General features: G+C 40.5%; 1 protein-coding gene across 5 annotated transcripts in view; it reads right to left on the reverse strand.

The window, feature by feature from the left end:
• LOC129624667 (ATP-binding cassette sub-family C member 4-like) overlaps nt 1–20,100 on the reverse strand; it is a 171,484-nt gene that overhangs the window by 136,830 nt on the left and 14,554 nt on the right. For all 5 annotated transcript variants that reach the window (XM_055542828.1, XM_055542827.1, XM_055542831.1 and 2 more), the window contains exons 5-7: nt 16,918–17,028; nt 16,264–16,384; nt 8,388–8,612 (exon numbers count right to left, since the gene is read on the reverse strand). In XM_055542828.1, the coding sequence (XP_055398803.1) occupies nt 8,388–8,612; nt 16,264–16,384; nt 16,918–17,028 (457 nt within the window). The remainder of the gene's footprint in view (nt 1–8,387; nt 8,613–16,263; nt 16,385–16,917; nt 17,029–20,100) is intronic.

Below are 20,100 nucleotides of genomic sequence, written 5' to 3' on the forward strand. Positions count from 1 at the left end.
TGGCTGCATTTTTTCTTGTTCTTTGTTGCTATTTTTTCTTTTTCTTTAATTTTTGTCAATTTTATTATTATGTTTTAGTATATTCCTCCTTGACTTTATCCAGCCCAAGACTCTGTGCTTCTTGGACTTAGGTGATTGTTTCCTTGCCCATGTTAGGGAAATTTTCAGCTATGATCTCTTCAAATATTTTCTCAGGTTCTTTCTCTCTCTCTCTCTTCTCTTGCTGGGAGCCCAAGAATGCAAATGTTGGTGTATTTAATGTTGTTCCTAGGTCTCAGACTATCTTCCTTTCTTTTCATTCTTTTTCCTTCCTTCTATTCCATGGCAGTGATTTCCACCACTCTGTCTCCAACTCACTTTTTTTCTGCCTAACATTCTGCTATTTATTCCTTCTAGTGAATTTTTCAGATTTTGTATTGTTCATCTCTGTTTGTTTTTTAATTATTCTAGCTCTTTGTTAAACGTTTCTTATATTTTCTTTGTCTGTGCCCCCATTCTTTTTCCAACGTCATGGATCACCTTTACTAACATTACTCCGAATTCTTTTTCAAGTAAATTGCCTATCTCTAATTTTCTTAGCTGTTCTTCTTGGGTTTTACTTCTTCATTCATCTGGGACATATTCCTCTGCCATATCATTTGGTCTAATTTTCTGTGATTGTGGTTTTCATTCCACAGGCTGCAGAACTGTACTTGTTGTTTCTGTTGTCTTCCCCCGGTGAATGAAGCTGTCTAAGAACTTCGTTAGACTGGGACTGGTTCTTGTCCACTAGTGTGTGGAGCTGGGTCTTGTTCCTCTTGTGAGCTGGCCATGCCAGTGGGTGTGGTTATTGGGCAACTTTGTGCTCAGGAAGACTTTAAGCTGCCTGTTTGCTGATGGGTAGGGCTGTTAACACTATTGATTATTTAGCCTGTGGTGTTCCAGCACTGGAGCCCACAGGCTGTTGGGTGGGGCTAGGTCTTGGTAAGAAAATGGCGGCTTTAGGGGGTCTCACATCAGTGAGTACTCTCCAGAACTATCACTGCCAGTGTCTTTGTCCCAAACAAGCCACATCCCGCCTCCACAGGAGGCCCTTTAAAACCAGCAAGTAGGTCTGACGCAGGATCTTATGAGGTCACTCCTTTTTCCCAAGAGTCCTAGTGTTTACAAGGCCTTGTGTGCAGTCTTGTGGAATTCCTGCAATCAAACCCCACTGAGCTTCAAAGCCAGATTCTCTGGTATAATTATTTTCCAGTTTGTGGGTTGCCCACCCAGCAGGTATGGGATTTGATTTTATTGTGACTGTGCCCCTCTTACTGTTTTGTTGTGGCTTATTCTTTGTCTTTAGATGTAAGATATCTTTTTTGGTAGTCTCTTTGGGCAGAGGAACCTGGTAGGCTGCAGTCTATGGGGTCGCTAAGAGTCGGACACGACTGAGCGACTTCACGTTCACTTTTCACTTGCATGCATTGGAGAAGGAAATGGCAACCCACTCCAGTGTTCTTGCCTGGAGAATCCCAGGGGCAGCAGAGCCTGGTGCACTGCCGTCTATGGGGTCGCACAGAGTCGGACACGACTGAAGTGACTTAGCACCAGCAGCAGCAGCAGCAGCAGCAGCATTTTTTTGTCAATGATTGTTCAGCAGTTAGCTGTGATTTTGGTGTTTCTGTAATAAGAGGTACTAGTTATCCTATTTCGTCTGTGTGGTGGGAACACTTAAGATCTACTCTCTTATGAAATTTAAAATGTAATATACAGCTAAATGGGTTTTTTTTTTTTTAAGCAAACAGTATAAAGTAAAGAGATATTGAGAATCAAGTTTAAAAAGAGCCCTTTATACTTGACACTGATGTATCTGTAGCAACTCTTTGTAAATACATCTGAAATCCTTACTCCTCTTACACTAGTTGAGACCATAATAAAGTGTTTAGAATAATTTCATGGGATTTCTCAATGTAAGATAACTGAGCACATCAAATCAGGTCTTACCACATGCTAGGTCACAAGGAGAGCCTTGGTAAATTTAAAAAAACTGAAATAATATTAAGCATCTTTTCTGATCCCAATGCTATGAGATTAGAAATAAACTACAAGAAAAACTAGAAAATAAAAACATGTGGCAGCTAAACAATATGCCACTAAACAACAAATGAATAACTGAAGGAAATCAAAGGGGAAATTAAAAAAAAAAAGAGAGAGAGAGACAAATGAAAACAAAAGCACAATGGTCCAAAATGTATGGGATGCAACAAAAGCAGTTCTAAGAGGGAAGTTTATAGGAATACAATCTTACCTCAAGAAACAAGAAAAATCTCAAATAAGCAATCTAATCTTACACCTAAAACAACTAGAGAAAAAAAGAATAAACAAAACCTAAAGTTAGTAGAAGGAAAGAAATCATAAAGATCAGAGCACAAATAAATGAAATAGAGGCAAAGAAAATAATCACAAACATCAATGAAACCAAAAGCTGGTTCTTTGAAAAAACAGACAAAGTTGATAAACTTTTAGCTAGACTCATCAAAAAAGGAGGACTCAAATGAATAAAATTGGAAACGAAAAAGAAGAAGTTATAGCTGACACCACAGAAATACAAAGAATCGTAAGAGAACTAAAAACAACTGTATGCTAATAAAATGGACAACCTGGAAGAAAGGGACACTTTTTTTGAAAGGTACAGTCTCTCAAGACTGAACCAGGAATAGAAAAAGAAAATATTAAGAGACCACTCACAACACTAAATTTGTGATTTAAGCCCCCCCCCCTCCACCCCAAATATAAAAGTCTGGGACCTGATGGGTTCACAGGTAAATTCTAGCAATTCAGAGAAGAGTTAACACCTATTTTTTGGATTGCAGAGGAAGGAAAACCTTCAAACTCATTCTATAATGTATCACCCTGATACCAAAATGAAACAAAGATATCACAAAAAAAGAAAATTATAGGCCAATATCATTGATGAACATAGATGTAAAAATCCTCAACACTAGCAATACAAATCCAACAACACTTCAAAAAATACATTAAAAAAATCATACACCATGATCTTAAACCATGAGACCATACACTATGAGAAATCTGTATGCAGGTCAAGAAGCAACAGTTAGAACTGGACATGGAACAACAGACTGGTTCCAAATCAGGAAAGGAGGACGTCAAGGTTGTATATCGTCACCCTACTTATTCAACTTATATGCAGAGTACATCATGCAAAATGCTGGGCTGGATGAAGCACAAGCTGGAATCAAGATTTCTGGGAGAAATATCAATAATCTCAGATATGCAGATAATACCACCCTTATGACTGAAAGCAAAGAAGAACTAAAGAGCCTCTTGATGAAAGTGAAACAGAAGAGTGAAAATGTTGGCTTAAAACTAAACATTCAGAAAACTAAAATCATGGCATCTGGTCCCATCACTTCATGGCAAACAGATGGGGAAACAACAGAAACAGTGAGAGACTTTATTTATTTGGGCTCCAAAATCACTGCAGATGGTGTGCAGCCATGAAATTAAAAGATGTGTGCTCCTTGGAAGAAAAGCTATGACCAACGTAGACAGCATATTAAAAGCAGAAATATTACTTTGCCAACAAAGGTCCATCTGGTCAATGATGTTTCCAGTAGTCATGTATGGATGTGAGAGTTGGACTATAAAGAAAGCTATTGCTGAAGAATTGATGCTTTTGAACTGTGGTGTTGGAGAAGACTCTTGAGAGTCCCTTGGACTGCAAGGAAACCCAACAAGTCCATCCTAAAGGAAATCAGTCCTGAATATTCATTGGAAGGACTGATGCTAAAGCTGAAACTCCAATACTTTGGCCACTTGATGCGAAGAACCCACTCATTTGAAAAGACCCTGATGCTGTGAAAGATTGAAGGCAGGAGGAGAAGGGGATGACAAAGGGTGAGATGTTTGGATGGCATCACTGCTTCAATGGACATGAGTTTGAGTAACCTCTGGGAGTTGGTAAAGGACAGGGAAGCCTGGAATGCTTCAGTCTATGGGGTCAAAAGAGCTGGATACTACTAAGTGACTATACTGTCTAAACACCATGGTCAAGTAAGATTCAAACCAGTGATGCACGGATTTTTCAATATCCACAAATCAACATGATGCACCACATCAACGAATTGAAGACTCAAACAGCATATGATCATCTTTATAGATGTAGAAAAAGCTTTTGACAATTTCAGCATCCATTTATGATTAAAGAATAAAACTCGCCAGAAAGTGGGCATAGAGGAGAGATATCTCAACATAATAAAGGCTGTATATCACAAACTTACAGCTAACATCACACTCAACAGTGAAAAGCTGAAAGCATTTCCTCTAAAATCAGGAACAAGACAAGGATTTCCACTCTCATCACTATCATTCAACACAGTAATTGGAAGTCATAGTAATCGGAGAAGAAAAAGAAGTAAAAGGAATCCAGATAGGAAAAGAAGTTAAATGGTCGCTATTTGCAGATGACATGATACTATACATAGAAGATCCTAAGCATGCTATCAAAAACTACTAGAACTACCAATGAATTTGGTTAAGTTGAAGGTTACAAAATTAATACATAGAAATCTGTTGCATTTCTATACACTAACAATGAAAGATATGAAACAAATTCAAGAAACAATTCCATTTACCATCACATCAAAAAGAATAAAATACCTAGGAATAAACATACCAAAGGAGATAAAAAGACCTGTACTCTGAAAACTATAATTTGCTGATGAAAGAAATCAAATAAGATACAAACAGATAGAAAGACATATCATGGTTGTGCACTGGAAGAATCAAGGTTGTCAAAATGACTATACTACCCAAGGCAATCTACAGATGCAATGCAATCCCTTTGAAATTACTAATGGCATTTTTCATAGAACTAGAACAAAAAATATCAAAATTTGTATGGAGATACAAAAGACCTTGAATAGCCAAAGTAACCTTGAGAAAGAAAAATGGAACTGGAGGAAACAGGCTCCCTGACTTCAGACTATACTAAAAAGTTACAGTCTTCAAAACAGTATGGTGCTGGCATAAAAACAGAAATATTGATTGATGGAAAAGGATAGAAAACCCAGAAATAAGCCCATGCACCAGTGATTAATTAATCTATGATAAAGGAGGCAAGACTACAAAAGTTTGGAAAGACAGTCTCTTGAAAAAATGGTCCTGGGAAAACTGGACAGCTATATGAAAAGAAAAAAACAAGTTAAATCATTCTTTAACACCATACATAAAAATAACCTCAAAATAGACTGAAGACTTTCTTCTTAGAGGAAAGCATAAGCCGAATAGTCTCTGACATAAATTGCAGTAGTATCTTTTTCAATCTGTCTCCCAGAATAATGGAAATAAAAATAAACAATGGGACCAACTTAAACTCAACAGCTTTTGTAAATCAAAGGAAACAAACAAAGCAAAAAGACAATCCACAGATTGGGAGAAAATTTGCAAATGATGTGACCAATAAGAGATTAGTCTTCAAAATCTACAAACAGCTCATGATGCTCAACAGCATCAAAACAAACAACCCAATCAAAAAATGGGCAGAAGAAATAAGCAGACATTTCTCCAAATAAGACATACAGATAGACAAGAGGCACATGAAAAGATGTTCAATGCTGCCAATTATTGGAGAAATGCAAATCAAAACTGTAATGAGGTATCACCTTACACCAGGCAGAATAGCTATCATCAAAAAATCCACAAACAATACATGCTGGAGAGGGTGTAGAGAGAAGGGAACTCTTCTACATCATTGGTGGGAATGTTAATTGGTTCAGCCACTATGGAGAAAAGTATGGAGTTTCCATAAAAAAACTAAAAATATAGCTACCATATGACCCTTCAATACCATTCCTGAGCATATATCTAGAGAAAAACATGATCTGAAAGAATACATGAATCCCAATGTTCATTGCAGCACTGTTTACAATAGCCAAGACATGCAAGCAACCTAAATGCCCATTGAAAGAGGAATGGATAAAGATGTGGAACACATATATAATGGAATATTACTCAGTAATTAAAAATAATGAAATAATGCTATTTGCAGCAACATGGATGGACCTAGAGGGCATCATACTAAGTGAAGTCAGTCAAATAGAGAAGGAGAAATATGTTAAGACATCCCTTATATGTGGAATCTAAAAAAATGATACAAAGGAACGTACTTGCAAAACAGAAAGAGACTCACAGACTTAGAGAATGAACTTATGGTTGCCAGGGGGAAGGATGGAGGAAAGAGATAGCAGCAGAGTTTGGGATAGACATGTACACACTGCTATATTCAAAATGGATAACCAGCAAGGACCTACTGAATAGCACATGGAACTCTTCTTAATGTTATGTGGCAGTCTGGATGGGAGAGGAGTTTGGGGGAGAATGGATACATGTATACGCATGGCTGAGTCCCTTTCCTGTTCACCTCAAACTACCATAACATTGTTAATTAGCTATGCTGCTAAGTCACTTCAGTCGTGTCCGACTCTGTGCGACCCCATAGACGGCAGCCCACCAGGCTCCCCCATCCCTGGGATTCTCCAGGCAAGAGTACTGGAGTGGGGTGCCATTGCCTTCTCTGTTTAATTAGCTATACCCCAATACAAAATAAAAAGTTTTTTTTTTAAAGAGGTAAACTTCCAGTTACAAAATAAACAAGTCTGGCAGAGGAAGCGTGTAGCATGGAAAACAGTCAATAATATTTTAATAACTTTGTATGGTAACTAGACTGATCATGGGGATTATTTTGTAATGTATATAAATACAAATCACTATTTTCTGCATCTGGAACTAACAGTGTTTCAGGTCAGTTAAAGTTCAATAAAACTTTTTAACATATGAATAAAAAACCAGGTAGTTATTAAAAGTGCTACACTGCATATTAAAGATAAAAGGAAATATTGTATTAAAAACAGTTTGATCATGGTATCTCCTTCACCAGGTGTATACCTATGGCTGATACATGTTGATGTTTGGCAGAAATCAACAATTCTGTAAAGAAACTATCCTCCCATTAAAACTTAAAAAATTTTTTTAAATAGCTTGAATGAATAGCAAAAAATTCTCTACAGAAGTAATAAAACAATGTAGAATTTCAAGTTTTCTATCAAACACCCTAAGATTTTCTTTAATACCATTAAAAATATTCATATCTATAGAATATAGTGAATGAGTTTGCATTTGTGTGGATTTCATTTACATATTTCTTTAGTTAACACAATTATATTGAATGTAATTAGATGGCTCTGTTAAAATTATTATCATTCTCTTTCTCAAATATACTTTTTGCTTCTTAGTCTAATTTTATAGATCCAATCACTGAAGTTCACCTGTAAATAAAACTTTGATATAAGTGAGGGTTTTAATAAACAACATTAAGAATTTTCCATAAATATCATTATGAGATTTAGGCATGAAAATATTGAAAGTCATTGTGATACTTAATTTTTAATTAGACTTCTTCATTACAATTTAGTGAATACTATGCAATCAGTTCAGTTCAGTTCAGTTGCTCAGTCGTGTCTGACTCTTTGAAACCTCATGAACCACAGTACACCAGGTCTCCCTGTCCATCACCAACTCCCTGAGTCCACCCAAACCCATGTCCATTGAGTCGGTGATGCCATCCAACCATCTCATCCTCTGCGGTCCCCTTCTCCTCCTGCCCTCGATCTTTCCCAGCATCAGGGTCTTTTCAATTGAGTTAGCTCTTCGCATCAGGTGGTCAAAGTATGAACACCTAGGACTGATCTCCTTTAGGATGGACTGGTTGGATCTCCTTGCAGTCCAAGGGACTCTCAAGAGTCTTCTCCAACACCACAGTTCAAAAGCATCAATTCTTCAGTGCTCAGCTTTCTTCACAGTCCAACTCTCACATCCATATATGACCACTAGAAAATCACAGCCTTGACTAGACAGACCTTTGTTGACATAGTAATGTCTCTGCTTTTTAATATGCTGTCTAGATTGGTCATAACCTTCTTTCCAAGGAGTAACCGTCTTTTAATTTCATGGCTGAAATCATCATCTACAGTGATTTTGGAGCCCCCAAAAATAAAGTCAGCCACTGTTTCCACTGTTTCCCCATCTATTTCCCAAAAAGTGATGCTTTTTACTTCTCTTCTTTTCACAGCTATTTGTAAGGCCTCCTCAGACAGCCACTATTATGTAATAGTGGATAAGTTATTAAAGACTGCCCCCACATGATCTCACGAGAAAACTTTTCATTATATTTTGGTGAACTTTGCTTAAACAGCAACAAAATTGGCTTGATGTAATTAACAAGGATCTCTAGTAATGTGTAAATGATGAGAGTTACAAAATTTTTAATTTACAGAGAGCTCTCCCAAAATGTTTCTGATACTTCAGGGAAGGTACATACTTTGGCACCTAGTGACACTTACCTTGCGGTAGATCATATGGCACACGGCTACTCTCAGCCTCATCCCCACGCGCTGCATGTGGTAGAAGTACAAGTGGTGTAGAACGGCCCACATGAGCACGCAGGCGCTCAGCACTGTGGCATAGGCGTAGGCCTCTTGCAAAGTAACAGAATCGGTGGAATCAGAGTTTTCAACATAACTGATTATTTTCCCCAAAAATATGGGCTGAACTACTCTGGTGCCTTCCTAAAAGGGGAAAAAAAAAAAGCCTTAATTAGAAATGCAAGCTCTACAGATTTTCTTAACACAAACTTTTATTATTCACATGTTAAAAAAACATTTTGGCAAAATGCTATATTCAGGGCTAAACTAAAAATATATATATATATGCAGATGCACTATTTTCTATAAGACATGAGACAATAGTTTTAACCTTAAGAATAATTTTACATTCAAAGACAATAAAGCCCTGGCACATTGTGCTTAGCACATTGTGGATGCTCAATAAGTATTATAAGCAGTGCTTTAGAACCCATTTTTCAAAATAGCAAAAGAGCCTTGGTCTAAGATGGATAAGTGAAAAGTGGCAGAAGAAGGTAAGAAATTTGCTTCCATGTGAACAAGCCCCTGTCTCCTGTACTTGCAACATTTTAGCCCAATAGAAAGTCAAGATGGCTCATGTACTGGAGGCATGTTCTTTCCATCACCTTCTGCTTTAAAAGCCTTTATGAACTGAGACATTGGCACAAGCTCAGATCCAGTCTTTACCACCCCAAACTCCACATTTTACTAAAGCAAGACAAGCAGAGACAAGCTGCTGCTGGAGTATCACAAAGAAACCAGGTTTGGGAGGTTCCCAGATTTTCTGCCAAAGGGGACATTGCATCAGTGTATCTCTACCCCTAGAATCTTGGATTATACTTAGAATCAAATATTAAACATGACAGAAGTTAAGCTAGAAAACAGTGTTATCCATGATTTGCCACCAGTCATAAACCTCAGGTGCTAGTTTGGAAGAAATGTTATCAATTATCTATTCCTCAAGGAAAATATTCAAATCCTAAACCAAGACTTAGCAGGTAACCAGGCTTACTTCCTGAGTAAGACTTAGGGAAAGCTATTTTATTTTCCATAATTAAGGCAAATAAACAGCAACACTTGCCTACCCTGCCAAATGGCCACTCTACCCCACAACCTACTTCCTCCCTCTAGTCATCCCTTGAAGGACCACTTCAAAAACCAAACAGTTAACACAAATTGAAGTCACCAAAAATTAACACCTCCACCATGAACACCATTTCCTCCACAGACTTCTCAAAAGAAAAACACCAAGAATTTAGAAATTTTTCAGGAACTCAACTTTGAAACAAGGTTTTCCTTTGAGGGAATCCCTCTTTACTAACACAGATCTGGAAAATGAACAGTGGGTTTGCTTTCATAGCTCTCTTCTGTCTCCTTGAAGATGAGGAACCCACATATAAGAGGAAGGGAAGGAAAATTCAAAACAATAAACAAAACACAACACTAACAAGCATTTTTTTCTCAACCAAATAGTGTGTGATCCAGTTATTTACAGAAAGTTGTCCCCATTCCTCAAATGTGTGTCACATTGAACCTCAACACCCCTGCCTTCCTCTACACACATGCACACACACACTTGCAGAATGCACTACCTGCCTCACCTTCCCTGAATTCATGGAAGTTTTCATCTATTGTAGAGAAGTAAGGGGATGCCATTTAGTTGAATTATGATTAAGATGATCAGATCAGAGTAATTTAATCAATTCTCAAGAACACAAAGACTCACTGTAACATTTCTAGCAAGCCCTATCATTTATTCCAAGAAGCATTAAGAGCTCATGGAAAAGTCCCGAATACAGTAAATTGTAAAATACACTCTAGAGTTTGAAAGTGAAAGTGAAGTCGCTCAGTTGTGTCCAACTCTTAATGACCCCATGGACTACAGCCCACCAGGCCCTCTGTCCATGGGATTTTCCAGGCAAGAGGAATGGAGTGGGGTGCCATTATAGAGTTTACTGAGATGGAAATCTCGAGGCTTACACAGAGAAGTAAGCACATCAAACTGTACACACAGGCAGTCCCAGTTCAGATGTAGTCAAGGGCATTTGAGTGCTACAGACTATAAAACTAGGGCTCTCCACCAGAAGCCAGGCACTAACACCTACCACCTCAAACTTTCCAGAAACCTATGAGTGTCTCTGAGAATCACTGTTACCTGTTACTCAGCTCTCCATTTAAGTCTAACTTTTTATAATTATAGAAAAAAGAAGTAAGAGTAATGTCATCCACCAAAGAGAATACTGATAGATGCAACAAATTTAGGGGAAAAAAATGCAAAATAAAGGCAGGTCACTACCATCTAAACACCTGGAGTTTTCTGCTCAGAGACAGTATTTAACAAGTCAGCAGGGCAAATAGCCTCATTAAGGTATAATGCCAGTTCATGGCCCAGATCTTCCACTCATCTGCCCATTTTTTTCCCATAATAATTATTATTCCTTATTTGCTATTTAAATTTTCAAAAAGATAACAAAGGTTTTTGAACAATAACCATTACAGTAATTTGAAATAATTTGAGGGTAGAGTCATTTGTTATCCTTAAGCACTGCTTTGCCTCCAGCAAGAAGTAGTTATGACAATTTAGAAAAGTGGTGAAGAGCATAAAGTACAAAGAATTTCTACTCAATCATAAGTTCCAACTACTGAAATTGAAAAATAGATTTTATACTCCATATAAAATATGAAAATAAGAAAAATTTCACAGTAATTTCTCTCAACAAAACAGAAAACTAAATAGTCAATAACACAAGGAAACAAAACCCCAAAGTATATAAAGAGAGAATAAGAATACAAGTACTAAATACGATTCTTTAAAGCTTCCAGAACACACAGGGAAAAAGTGATTGGGCCATCAAAGCTGGACTGAGAAAATCTATCCCCTCCACAGACAAGGAAAGGTTAGAGATAAAGAATCATTTAACAGGTCAGCTGGCAACAATATTTTATAACCTGTGAATGTCTCCATTTATGGAATTTGGTAGCAACTGGCTGAGGCAAACCGGGCAAAAGGTTTTCCAGCTGCCAGAAGATTCATTCCTCATAGGCTCAATGTTCTGTTCCAAGTATTAACTCCAAATGGAACAGTGGTGTGAATGCCAAGGGAAGGCACAATTTCTGATGACTTGGCTCCCCTTGGAGAGTCTCCCAGAATCCCAAGGGGCGGCTCACCCTGGGGATTCAGACAATGGGAGCAGCCATTCCCGGGAGCTACCCTTACCACGTGTTCACTGGTGTGGGCAGATACCACCAAGGAATTCTCTCATATATCTATTCCTGATCCTAAACTTCAAACTGGTAAGCAATGAAACAACTGAGAAAATACTCATTATCAAACATGAAACTAACCAAATTAGAACTTTCTGAATAAGTAGTGTGTGTGTGAGTGTGTGTGTGTGTGTGTGTGTGTGTGTGTGTATTAGTTGCTCAGTCATGTTTGATTCCTTGTGACCCCATGGACTATAGTCCTACAGGCTCCTCTGTCCAGGGAATTTTCCAGGCATGAATACTGGAGTAGGTAGCCATTCCCTTCAGAACATGGTCAAATATTGTCTCCATAAACCCTTCATCTTTTATATCAATCTATGACCCCGTGAATATTCTTTCTACAAACTAACAGAATATAGTTCTTATTCTTTCACAAAAATTCTTCATAACTGTTAAACCATATGAGATTTTTAAAAGAGTCCAAAATAATATCACATCATCCATCATTCAACATTCTACAAGAGTCTCAGAGTCTCTGAGGCTGACATTTCTTGATAGTCCTTGGTATTCAGCCTCCTGAAGGACTGTCATTAATCACCACCTCCTCGTCCTTAGGGGAACTTCTTAGACAGTTAGATGCTAGAACTGCTGGAGTGGGTACAGTTCCTCCTCCAGGCTTCCACATATACTTGACACATTTCTTACCCAACTTCCTCATCTCTCATTCATGAGAAAAGAAAGCAAACACAGGAAATAGAAACATGCTATCAGACAGAGGGAAAAAAAAAGCTTGAGGGAAACAAGAAGAAAAGGGTGAGCTTCCGGGAAATGAAAAGCCAATTAAGTTTTAGAACTGGGTGAAAAAGTGACAAAGGTAGAGTTGAGAAGGATCCAGAGCTAAGGAAGAAAAACAGTGAATTAAAAAAAAAGAAAGAAAGAAAGAAAGAAAAGCAGTGAGTCTGGGGAGATAATAAACATCAGGATCCTATATATGCATTCAGTCCTCTTTTACACAGTGGTCTTCATCCTGACTGCATGTTAGTATCATCTGGGAAAGTAAATAAATAAATAAATACTATAAATAAATACTATAAATATCCTATAAATACTATGGCTCAGGGTAACCAAAGGGTTTATAATGACAAAGCTTCTCTTTATGGAAATGTTTCAGCTAATAAATAAAGAAGGTAAGAATTAGAACTAGAGCATAACCATTTTGGAACACTTACTGAATTAATGGATCTTGAGTAATAATCATGAATCACTCCTAACATCACACATACAAAAAAGATATTATGTACCTCATAAAGGAGGTACACAACCCTATTACCCTGTCTCCTACAAAGAGGAAACCTGAATGACTCAGATCAAGTTCTAGATCTAACCCCCAAACCTAAGGTACCAGAGGAGCAAGTTACATGACTTGGGGGAGAGGCAATCCACCAAACTCAAACTGTGGGAGTCTCTACAGGACAAGCAACCTGGTTTCTTCCTTTAAAAAATAAATAAACTAAATAAATGGTTGAGAGGAAAGGGAGGGGGAGGGATAGAGGGAGATAGAAAAGCAACCTATACAACCTCTATGAACCAAATGTAGCTTTTTTGATGCTGTTTCAAACAAGGGGGGAAAAGACAACAGTTAGCACTGGCTAAATACTGATGATATTAAAGTTAATGTTTATGCATAATAATGGAATTGGAATTATCTAGGGGGAAGAGTGCACATCTTTTAAAGATACATACTAAAACATTTATAGATAAAAATGATATGATGTTTAGGAACTGCTTCCAAATAATCTTCAGAAGTGAGAGCAAGTAGGGGTTCAGATGAGGCAAGACAGCTCATGAGTTGACAATTATTGAAGCTGGCTTAGGGTGACATAGGTGCTTATTTCCCTGTATACTTCTGAGTTCTTAGCTGATACTCCCTGTAATAAATGACAGAAAAAAAAAAAAAAGAAAACCAAACAGAAATTTATTAACACATGTATTTCTGGTACATATCAGAAATGCCAGAAAAACTGAGTAACTCCCTGAGATGGCCCAAAGTGTTAGTCACTCAATCATGTCCAACTCGTTGTGACCTCATGGACTGTAGCCCACCAGGCTCCTTTGTCCATGAAATTCTCCAGGCAAGAATATTGGAGTGAGTTGCCATTTCCTACTCCAGGGCATCTTCCCAGCCCAGGGATCGAATCCAGGTCTTGATTGAACCTGGATATCCAGCATTGCAAGCAGATTCTTTGCCATTTTAGCCATGAGGGAAGCCCCTGAGCCACCAAGGAAGCCTGAGATGACCCAAACCACCACCTTAAATACCATTTCCAGTCACAAAGGAAATATGTTTGAGTTTTAGAAAATTCTGGACCAAGTATAGATCTTCCAATATCTAAAATACAGAGACTAGCAAGTAGTACAGATAGATCACAACACGGAAAGTTGCTCATACAATCAATTGTTTAACCAACTAGTACTGCTGATAGTAGAGAGAATGAGCCTCCTTATTTTCCAAGTCCATTACTCCCTACTTGTCTGCCATGACCACCTAACAACCAGTTACCTGAAAGAGGTCCCAGGGCTCTACCAGTTGCACCTTATGCAGCCCCAGGCCTGGCCTTCCTGAATCCCCAGCAGGAAATATTACTGGGGCTGGAAAACTGTGAAATCAACACTCCCAGCACCACAGTGGGAAGGGTTCCCTCTCAGGAAGAACCCCAGATCCCGAAGCCCCTCTCTTATGATATCATGAGGCCTCTCCCTCTATGTCTGCTTCTCCCATGAGCTGCCACAGCCAAGACTCAGGACTCAAATTAGGATGGGCTCCATCCAAGGCTTAGTGACCCCACTCAAGGGGCTAACAGCCCAGGACAGCAAGAAAAACCAGCAGCTGAGTTCAAACTTAGCCTCCTGGGCCATCTATTGAGATGCACCTGACTTCAGCTTCCTCAGCATCTGGTACCAAAGGGAAATTAGAGAATCAGGGACAGCAGAGAAAGACCTGCTCCAGGATATAATCCAACATTAAACCCTGAGGCTACTCATCCAACCAGGCACCTGGCATGAGCCACAGGCAGACACCAAGGCCCCAGGGTTTCCTGATAGAAATTCATGAGAGCTCTGCTGTGTGAGGTCAGGAAATCCTGTACAAACAGGCCACACCAGTTTGTCACCTGTGTATTTCAAATGACAATGTACTGTGAATATGTGGAAACATCATCACTGAGACAGCTCCAAAGAAGGGCTGGGACAGTCTAAGGAGCAACTGCCCCCTCTCCCATCCCCTGCCCTTCACAAGGCACTGCAGTATCTCTGTGGTCAGAGCCCTCTCTAAGGTGGCACTCTGCCCCAAATACCTGTCCCCACCCTATGGCACAATGGCCAACCCACATTTGTCATCAACGAGAACTCCATCTCTCAGGACCTGTGAGCTTACAAATTCTCTGGTTTCCCCACTTGTGTGGGGTGGACTTCACCTGCCCAGCTGCCCACTGTCCACAGTGCCCTTCAATACAGCACAGCCTTTAAACAAAAACCACACCGCCCACAAGTAAACCACCTGGCCCACCCACCTCACTCCCAGCACAACAGACTGATGACAGCTCACGCCTTCTCCACCTAAAGCATCCCTTTCACAGCAACTGCATCTTCCACCCCTCCTGCTCTCACACACTCACAGGCCGCCTGTGTTCCTAAGGCAGCGCTAAGGGACCACAGAGAGCATGAGCCACCCAGGGGGGTCTGCAGCAGACCTCCAGCAGGCTCAGCCAGAACAAGGGGGCTGACGGCACTGTGTCCCCAGGTGGACTGTCTCTCTGGGGGATCTTGACCGGATCTTCAGGGTCACGGAGGTCACTGACCTCACAGCTTTCTGTCTCTGGTTTGCCCTGCACATCCCTTCCTCTACCGTCTGCCAATGCCAGAATACCAGACTCCCCCTTCAACCAGGAATCTGCTCCCACAACCAGGGAAAGAAAGCAGCATGGAGGGTACACAGAATTCATGGTGAAGCTGGAGCTCCTCCCCACGGGGGTTTGCTCACAGTGCCAGCCCATGGGGAAGAGGGCAGCCTGGGGAAAGGTGTGCTCTTAGGAGTTCTGGGCAGCTACAGTCCAGATCCAGGGCCCTGGGTTCTGTTCCCCTGGCGGAGCAGAGGTGACAATATCTTCTTAGGAAAGCATTTATCAGTGACCTGGGCAAGTTAACAATTATTTGCCGAGCGTCTGTAAAATGCATCTTGTTCTGGGCCCAAGTCCAAGTGATCTTCTTCTAAATCACAGGGCACATATTGCCTGAGGTTGTAGGAATCTTTTGGTCAAAGATCAGTCAGTGTTTATAATGAGCACCATGAACTTGCTAACGTAATATAAAATGTCTTTTATTTCAAGACCATGCTTCCACAACACTGTTTTTAATCAGTTAAAAGAAAAATAGCAACCCCTGGAGTCCAGTTCTTGCCCATTCTAAAGATAAATACAACCTCTGAGCTCTATCATGTTTCCATGAGGGTTTATCCTCAGACCTTAGACCACTGGCCTCTCTCCCCACCGGTCTGTCCACCTCAGTACTGAGATACATACACCAAAAAGCAGTGCACAGTATGAAAATCTTTTACCTCAAGAAATGCAAACATTCCCCAAATTAAATAGGATTTCCAGTAACACTTTACAATCGCTTTCATTAAGGAAGGCTCCTGTGCATCCTTCTGGGCTCTCTTCACTTCCTGATCCCAGTGCCTGCGATGAGAAACAGAGCGCAGTGAAGAACAGCGTGTCCACCAAAGGGAAAAGGGCGCGGGGTGGAGTGGGAGAGGAGCCTGCACTACAGGGTGCTCTGCGGCTGAGCAATAGATGCTGGCTACCTGCTCACAGGGCTCCTGAAAGACGAGCGGTGCAGACTCTGAAGCACCAGAGAAACAGGCCTTGAGGGAAAAGTTCCAGATTCTGGAAACAAGTTCCTGCCAAGCTTTGCTGGACTCACAGGTCATGACTAGCTCAGGAGGGCAGACACCCTCCTCCAGGGGCCCCACCTCCAGGGACAGAGCTCGGCCTCCAGGGCCGTGGCTGCGGGCTCCCTCCACGTCCACAAATGCACAGGGAACATGCGCTTCCAAAGTGGGCTAAGCGTGGGGTCAGCCTGAGGGGACTGAGTGTGCAGTGTCAGGAGAGGAGTCTCAGAAGAACCCAGAGGAAGGCAAAGCCTGCCCCAAACCTTTAGCCCCATGTGGAAATTCTCACTTCCACCCCTTCTCCCAGCTGCCTGTGCTCACCCTTGCAGCTCTTCTCCGAGGTGCTGGGAGCGATCTTCTGGAAGCACCGAGTACATGTCATTTGGTTCTAGTTTCTGCTTATAACCCATTTTAAACAAGGGGTTTAGCCACCTGGTAAAAAATTTAAAAAAAGAAAAAAACGAAAGTGGCATATATCCAAATTACCCTCAGTTAGAATCCTACATTCACAGACTTTGTTCAAAAAAAAAAAAAGTCTACGTGTTCAATATAAAGATATGGGGGAAATTAGATACATGCTTTCAAACACATGCACGCATCTCTGAAGTGAAGTGAAGCCACTTAGTCATGTCCGACTCTTCGCAACTCTATGGTCTGTAACCTACCAGGCTCCTCCAGCCATGGGATTTTCCAGACATGAATACTGGAGTGGGTTGCCATTTCCTTTTCCAGGGGACCTTCCTGACCCAGGGATCGAACTCAGGTCTCCTGCTTGCAGGCAGACACTTTACTGTTTGAGCCACCAGGGAAGTATATATCTCTAGGTATAGGAAAGTCACACTGGCTTCTACATGATATATTTTAATTAAAGCAACCTGTTTGTGGCCTAATGAACATACATAGTACATCTGCTTTAATTATTATGTAAAAATACATTTAGAAATCAAAATAAAGTTACTGTGGTTCAGGCTTGCAGAATATTGCTGAATGGCCATTATGGGTAAGGGTGCAGATATAGTCCTATATTACTGAGGACTTAAATCTTCTGAACTGTAGCAGATTCAAGGATACCTCCAGTCATGTTCGAAGGAGTTGCAACCTTGAGGTCTAAATATCTCCTTAGATTAACTGTCAACACATAGGAATTTTTACAGGAAATCAGATGGAACAAAGGTCTCCTGCATTGCAGGCAGATTCTTTACTGTCTGAGCCACCAGGGATGCCCAAGAATACTGGAAGGGAAGCCTATCCCTTCTGTAGGGAATCATCCTGATCCAGGAATCAAACTGGGGTCTCCTGCTTTGCAAGTGGATTCTTTACCAGCTGAGCTACCAGGGAAGACCCTGGATACAACACCCTGAGTCTAACAGGCTCTGGACCCTGACTTTCTTACAGCCCTGTCAGACTCCCCTAAGCCAGACCACTATGTGAGCCTCTTTCTGACCCCGAACTCCTGAAGACATCCTAAAGATAAGCAACACCTTCCGACATAAAATGCACAGTTGATTCTTCTTATCCCTGGCAGATTCATTTATTTTTAAAAGTAACATTCAAAAGGGCTGGAATTTTATTGACTGTTGGATCCATCACCATCAGCCTCGGTCAGAGAATAAATATAGCCTACCAGACTTTCAGGGAACTGCACTAACAGCTGACAGCATCACCAAACTATGGTTTAATTCCTCCACGCCCAGGCTTCTGCCCCGGGACATCAAGGTTGCTCCATTGCCACCCTTCTGCAGCAAAGGCGTATGTGTTAGCCAAATCCCTGCTTTCTAGGGGCCCAACCAACCATTCAATATGAGCCCTCCAACCTATAGGCATGGCCCACTCTAGACGGTTATCATGCTTAAGGGCTCTGGGAATAGGATCATACCAAACATGGAGAGGTCTGGCTATGCAGCCAGTGTGCCCTGGATGGAAGGACACCAACCATTAGCCTAAGCATGACTCAAGAAAACCCAAAGACAATGTGTGTGTACCCCTGAGGGATATTTGTTCCTTAGGGCTCTTGTGGCAAGGGCCACCCACGTTGGGCCATTAACTGTTTCAAAGAAAATTCTACCAGGGGAAACTGGGCTATAGGTGGTTCACAACCCGATCCAGGTTACATTTAGATTTTAATTTCACTCACACCACCTCTGAACCAAAGGGGCCATTCATCTAGTCAGGAAGGGAACTAGACTGGTAATAGCAGGACTTGTCACTCTTATAGGATCCCTGGTAAGCCTAACATGAGGAACAATTTATAATGCCATAAGTATAAAAGAAGTTGCTCGGAGAGTGGCCTGGGTAATAGAAAATCCAGTTCCAAACTTAAAATGGTAAAATCTTCACTGGACCCTCAAGCCCAGAAGACATTTGACCACTGCAAAGCTCTTGATTACCTGCTGGCTAATCAAGGGGGAATTTATGCTCCATTAACCATTTCCTGTTGTTTCTATGTTAACATGAGTGGTCAGATAGAAGAGAGGGCATCCCAACTGCTAAAGAAAGCTGCTTGCAGACAGAGAAAGACAAATATCATATGGTATCATTTACACATGGAATCTTAAAAAATGGTACAAATGAACTTATCTACCAAGCAGAAATAGAGTTACAGATGTAGAAAATGAACTTATGGCTACTAGGGGGTAAGGGAGGAAGGGACAAATTGGCAGACTGGGATTGACATATATAAACTATTGTATATAAAATAGATAACTAGTAAGAACTTACTGTATATAGCAGAGGGAACTCTACTCAATACTCTGTAACTCTGGAATGGCCTATATGAGAAAAGAATCTTTTAAAAAGTGGATATAAGTATATGTATAACTACTTCACTTTCTGTGCACCTGAAACCAACACAACATTTTAAATCAACTATACTCCAAAAAACAATATTAAAAAAAAACAGAGAGAGGGCCACTTGGTTAAATATTCAGAACAAGAAGGGCCTGGCTGAACTAATTTATGACAGGATAAGAAAAGCTATTCCCAGCTTCCCTGAGCTTCTAAGGCCATTCTTAGAACCTCCTACAGTTACTCTCCTTCTCTTGCTCTTTGGTCCATGATTCCTCCATTGTCTCATTAGTTTTATCTCTTGGAGAACCGAGTCAAGCTTCTGATGGTCTTTACTCAGGGCTATGAGAAACTGGGACTTTAGCCTGTTGACAATCAGATTCATTTTGGTTGAATCAGGAAAAATTCTGCTCTTGCTTAGCAATGCCCTTGCTTAGCAGGAAGTGGTATCAGAAGACCAACCTTTGCCCCTCAGAGTCCCTCAGGAACGAGGAGCAGTAAAAAGGAAAGGCTGTTGCCCCTGAATTATATCCCTGCCCCTTTCTCAAATAAAAACCAACTGCTCTTATCTGAGTTTCACACTCAACCATAAAAAGAAAGAGAAAAATAAGAACTGATTAGAACTAGCCAGGACCCAAATGGCAGAAGACCTAATCTCCAATAGACATAGAGCCTCATTACACATTGACTGTAATATATTAGCCTGCTAAATGACACACC

The sequence above is a fragment of the Bubalus kerabau genome, chromosome 12, assembly GCF_029407905.1.
Source record: "Bubalus kerabau isolate K-KA32 ecotype Philippines breed swamp buffalo chromosome 12, PCC_UOA_SB_1v2, whole genome shotgun sequence".
Taxonomy (NCBI): Eukaryota; Metazoa; Chordata; class Mammalia; order Artiodactyla; family Bovidae; genus Bubalus; species Bubalus kerabau.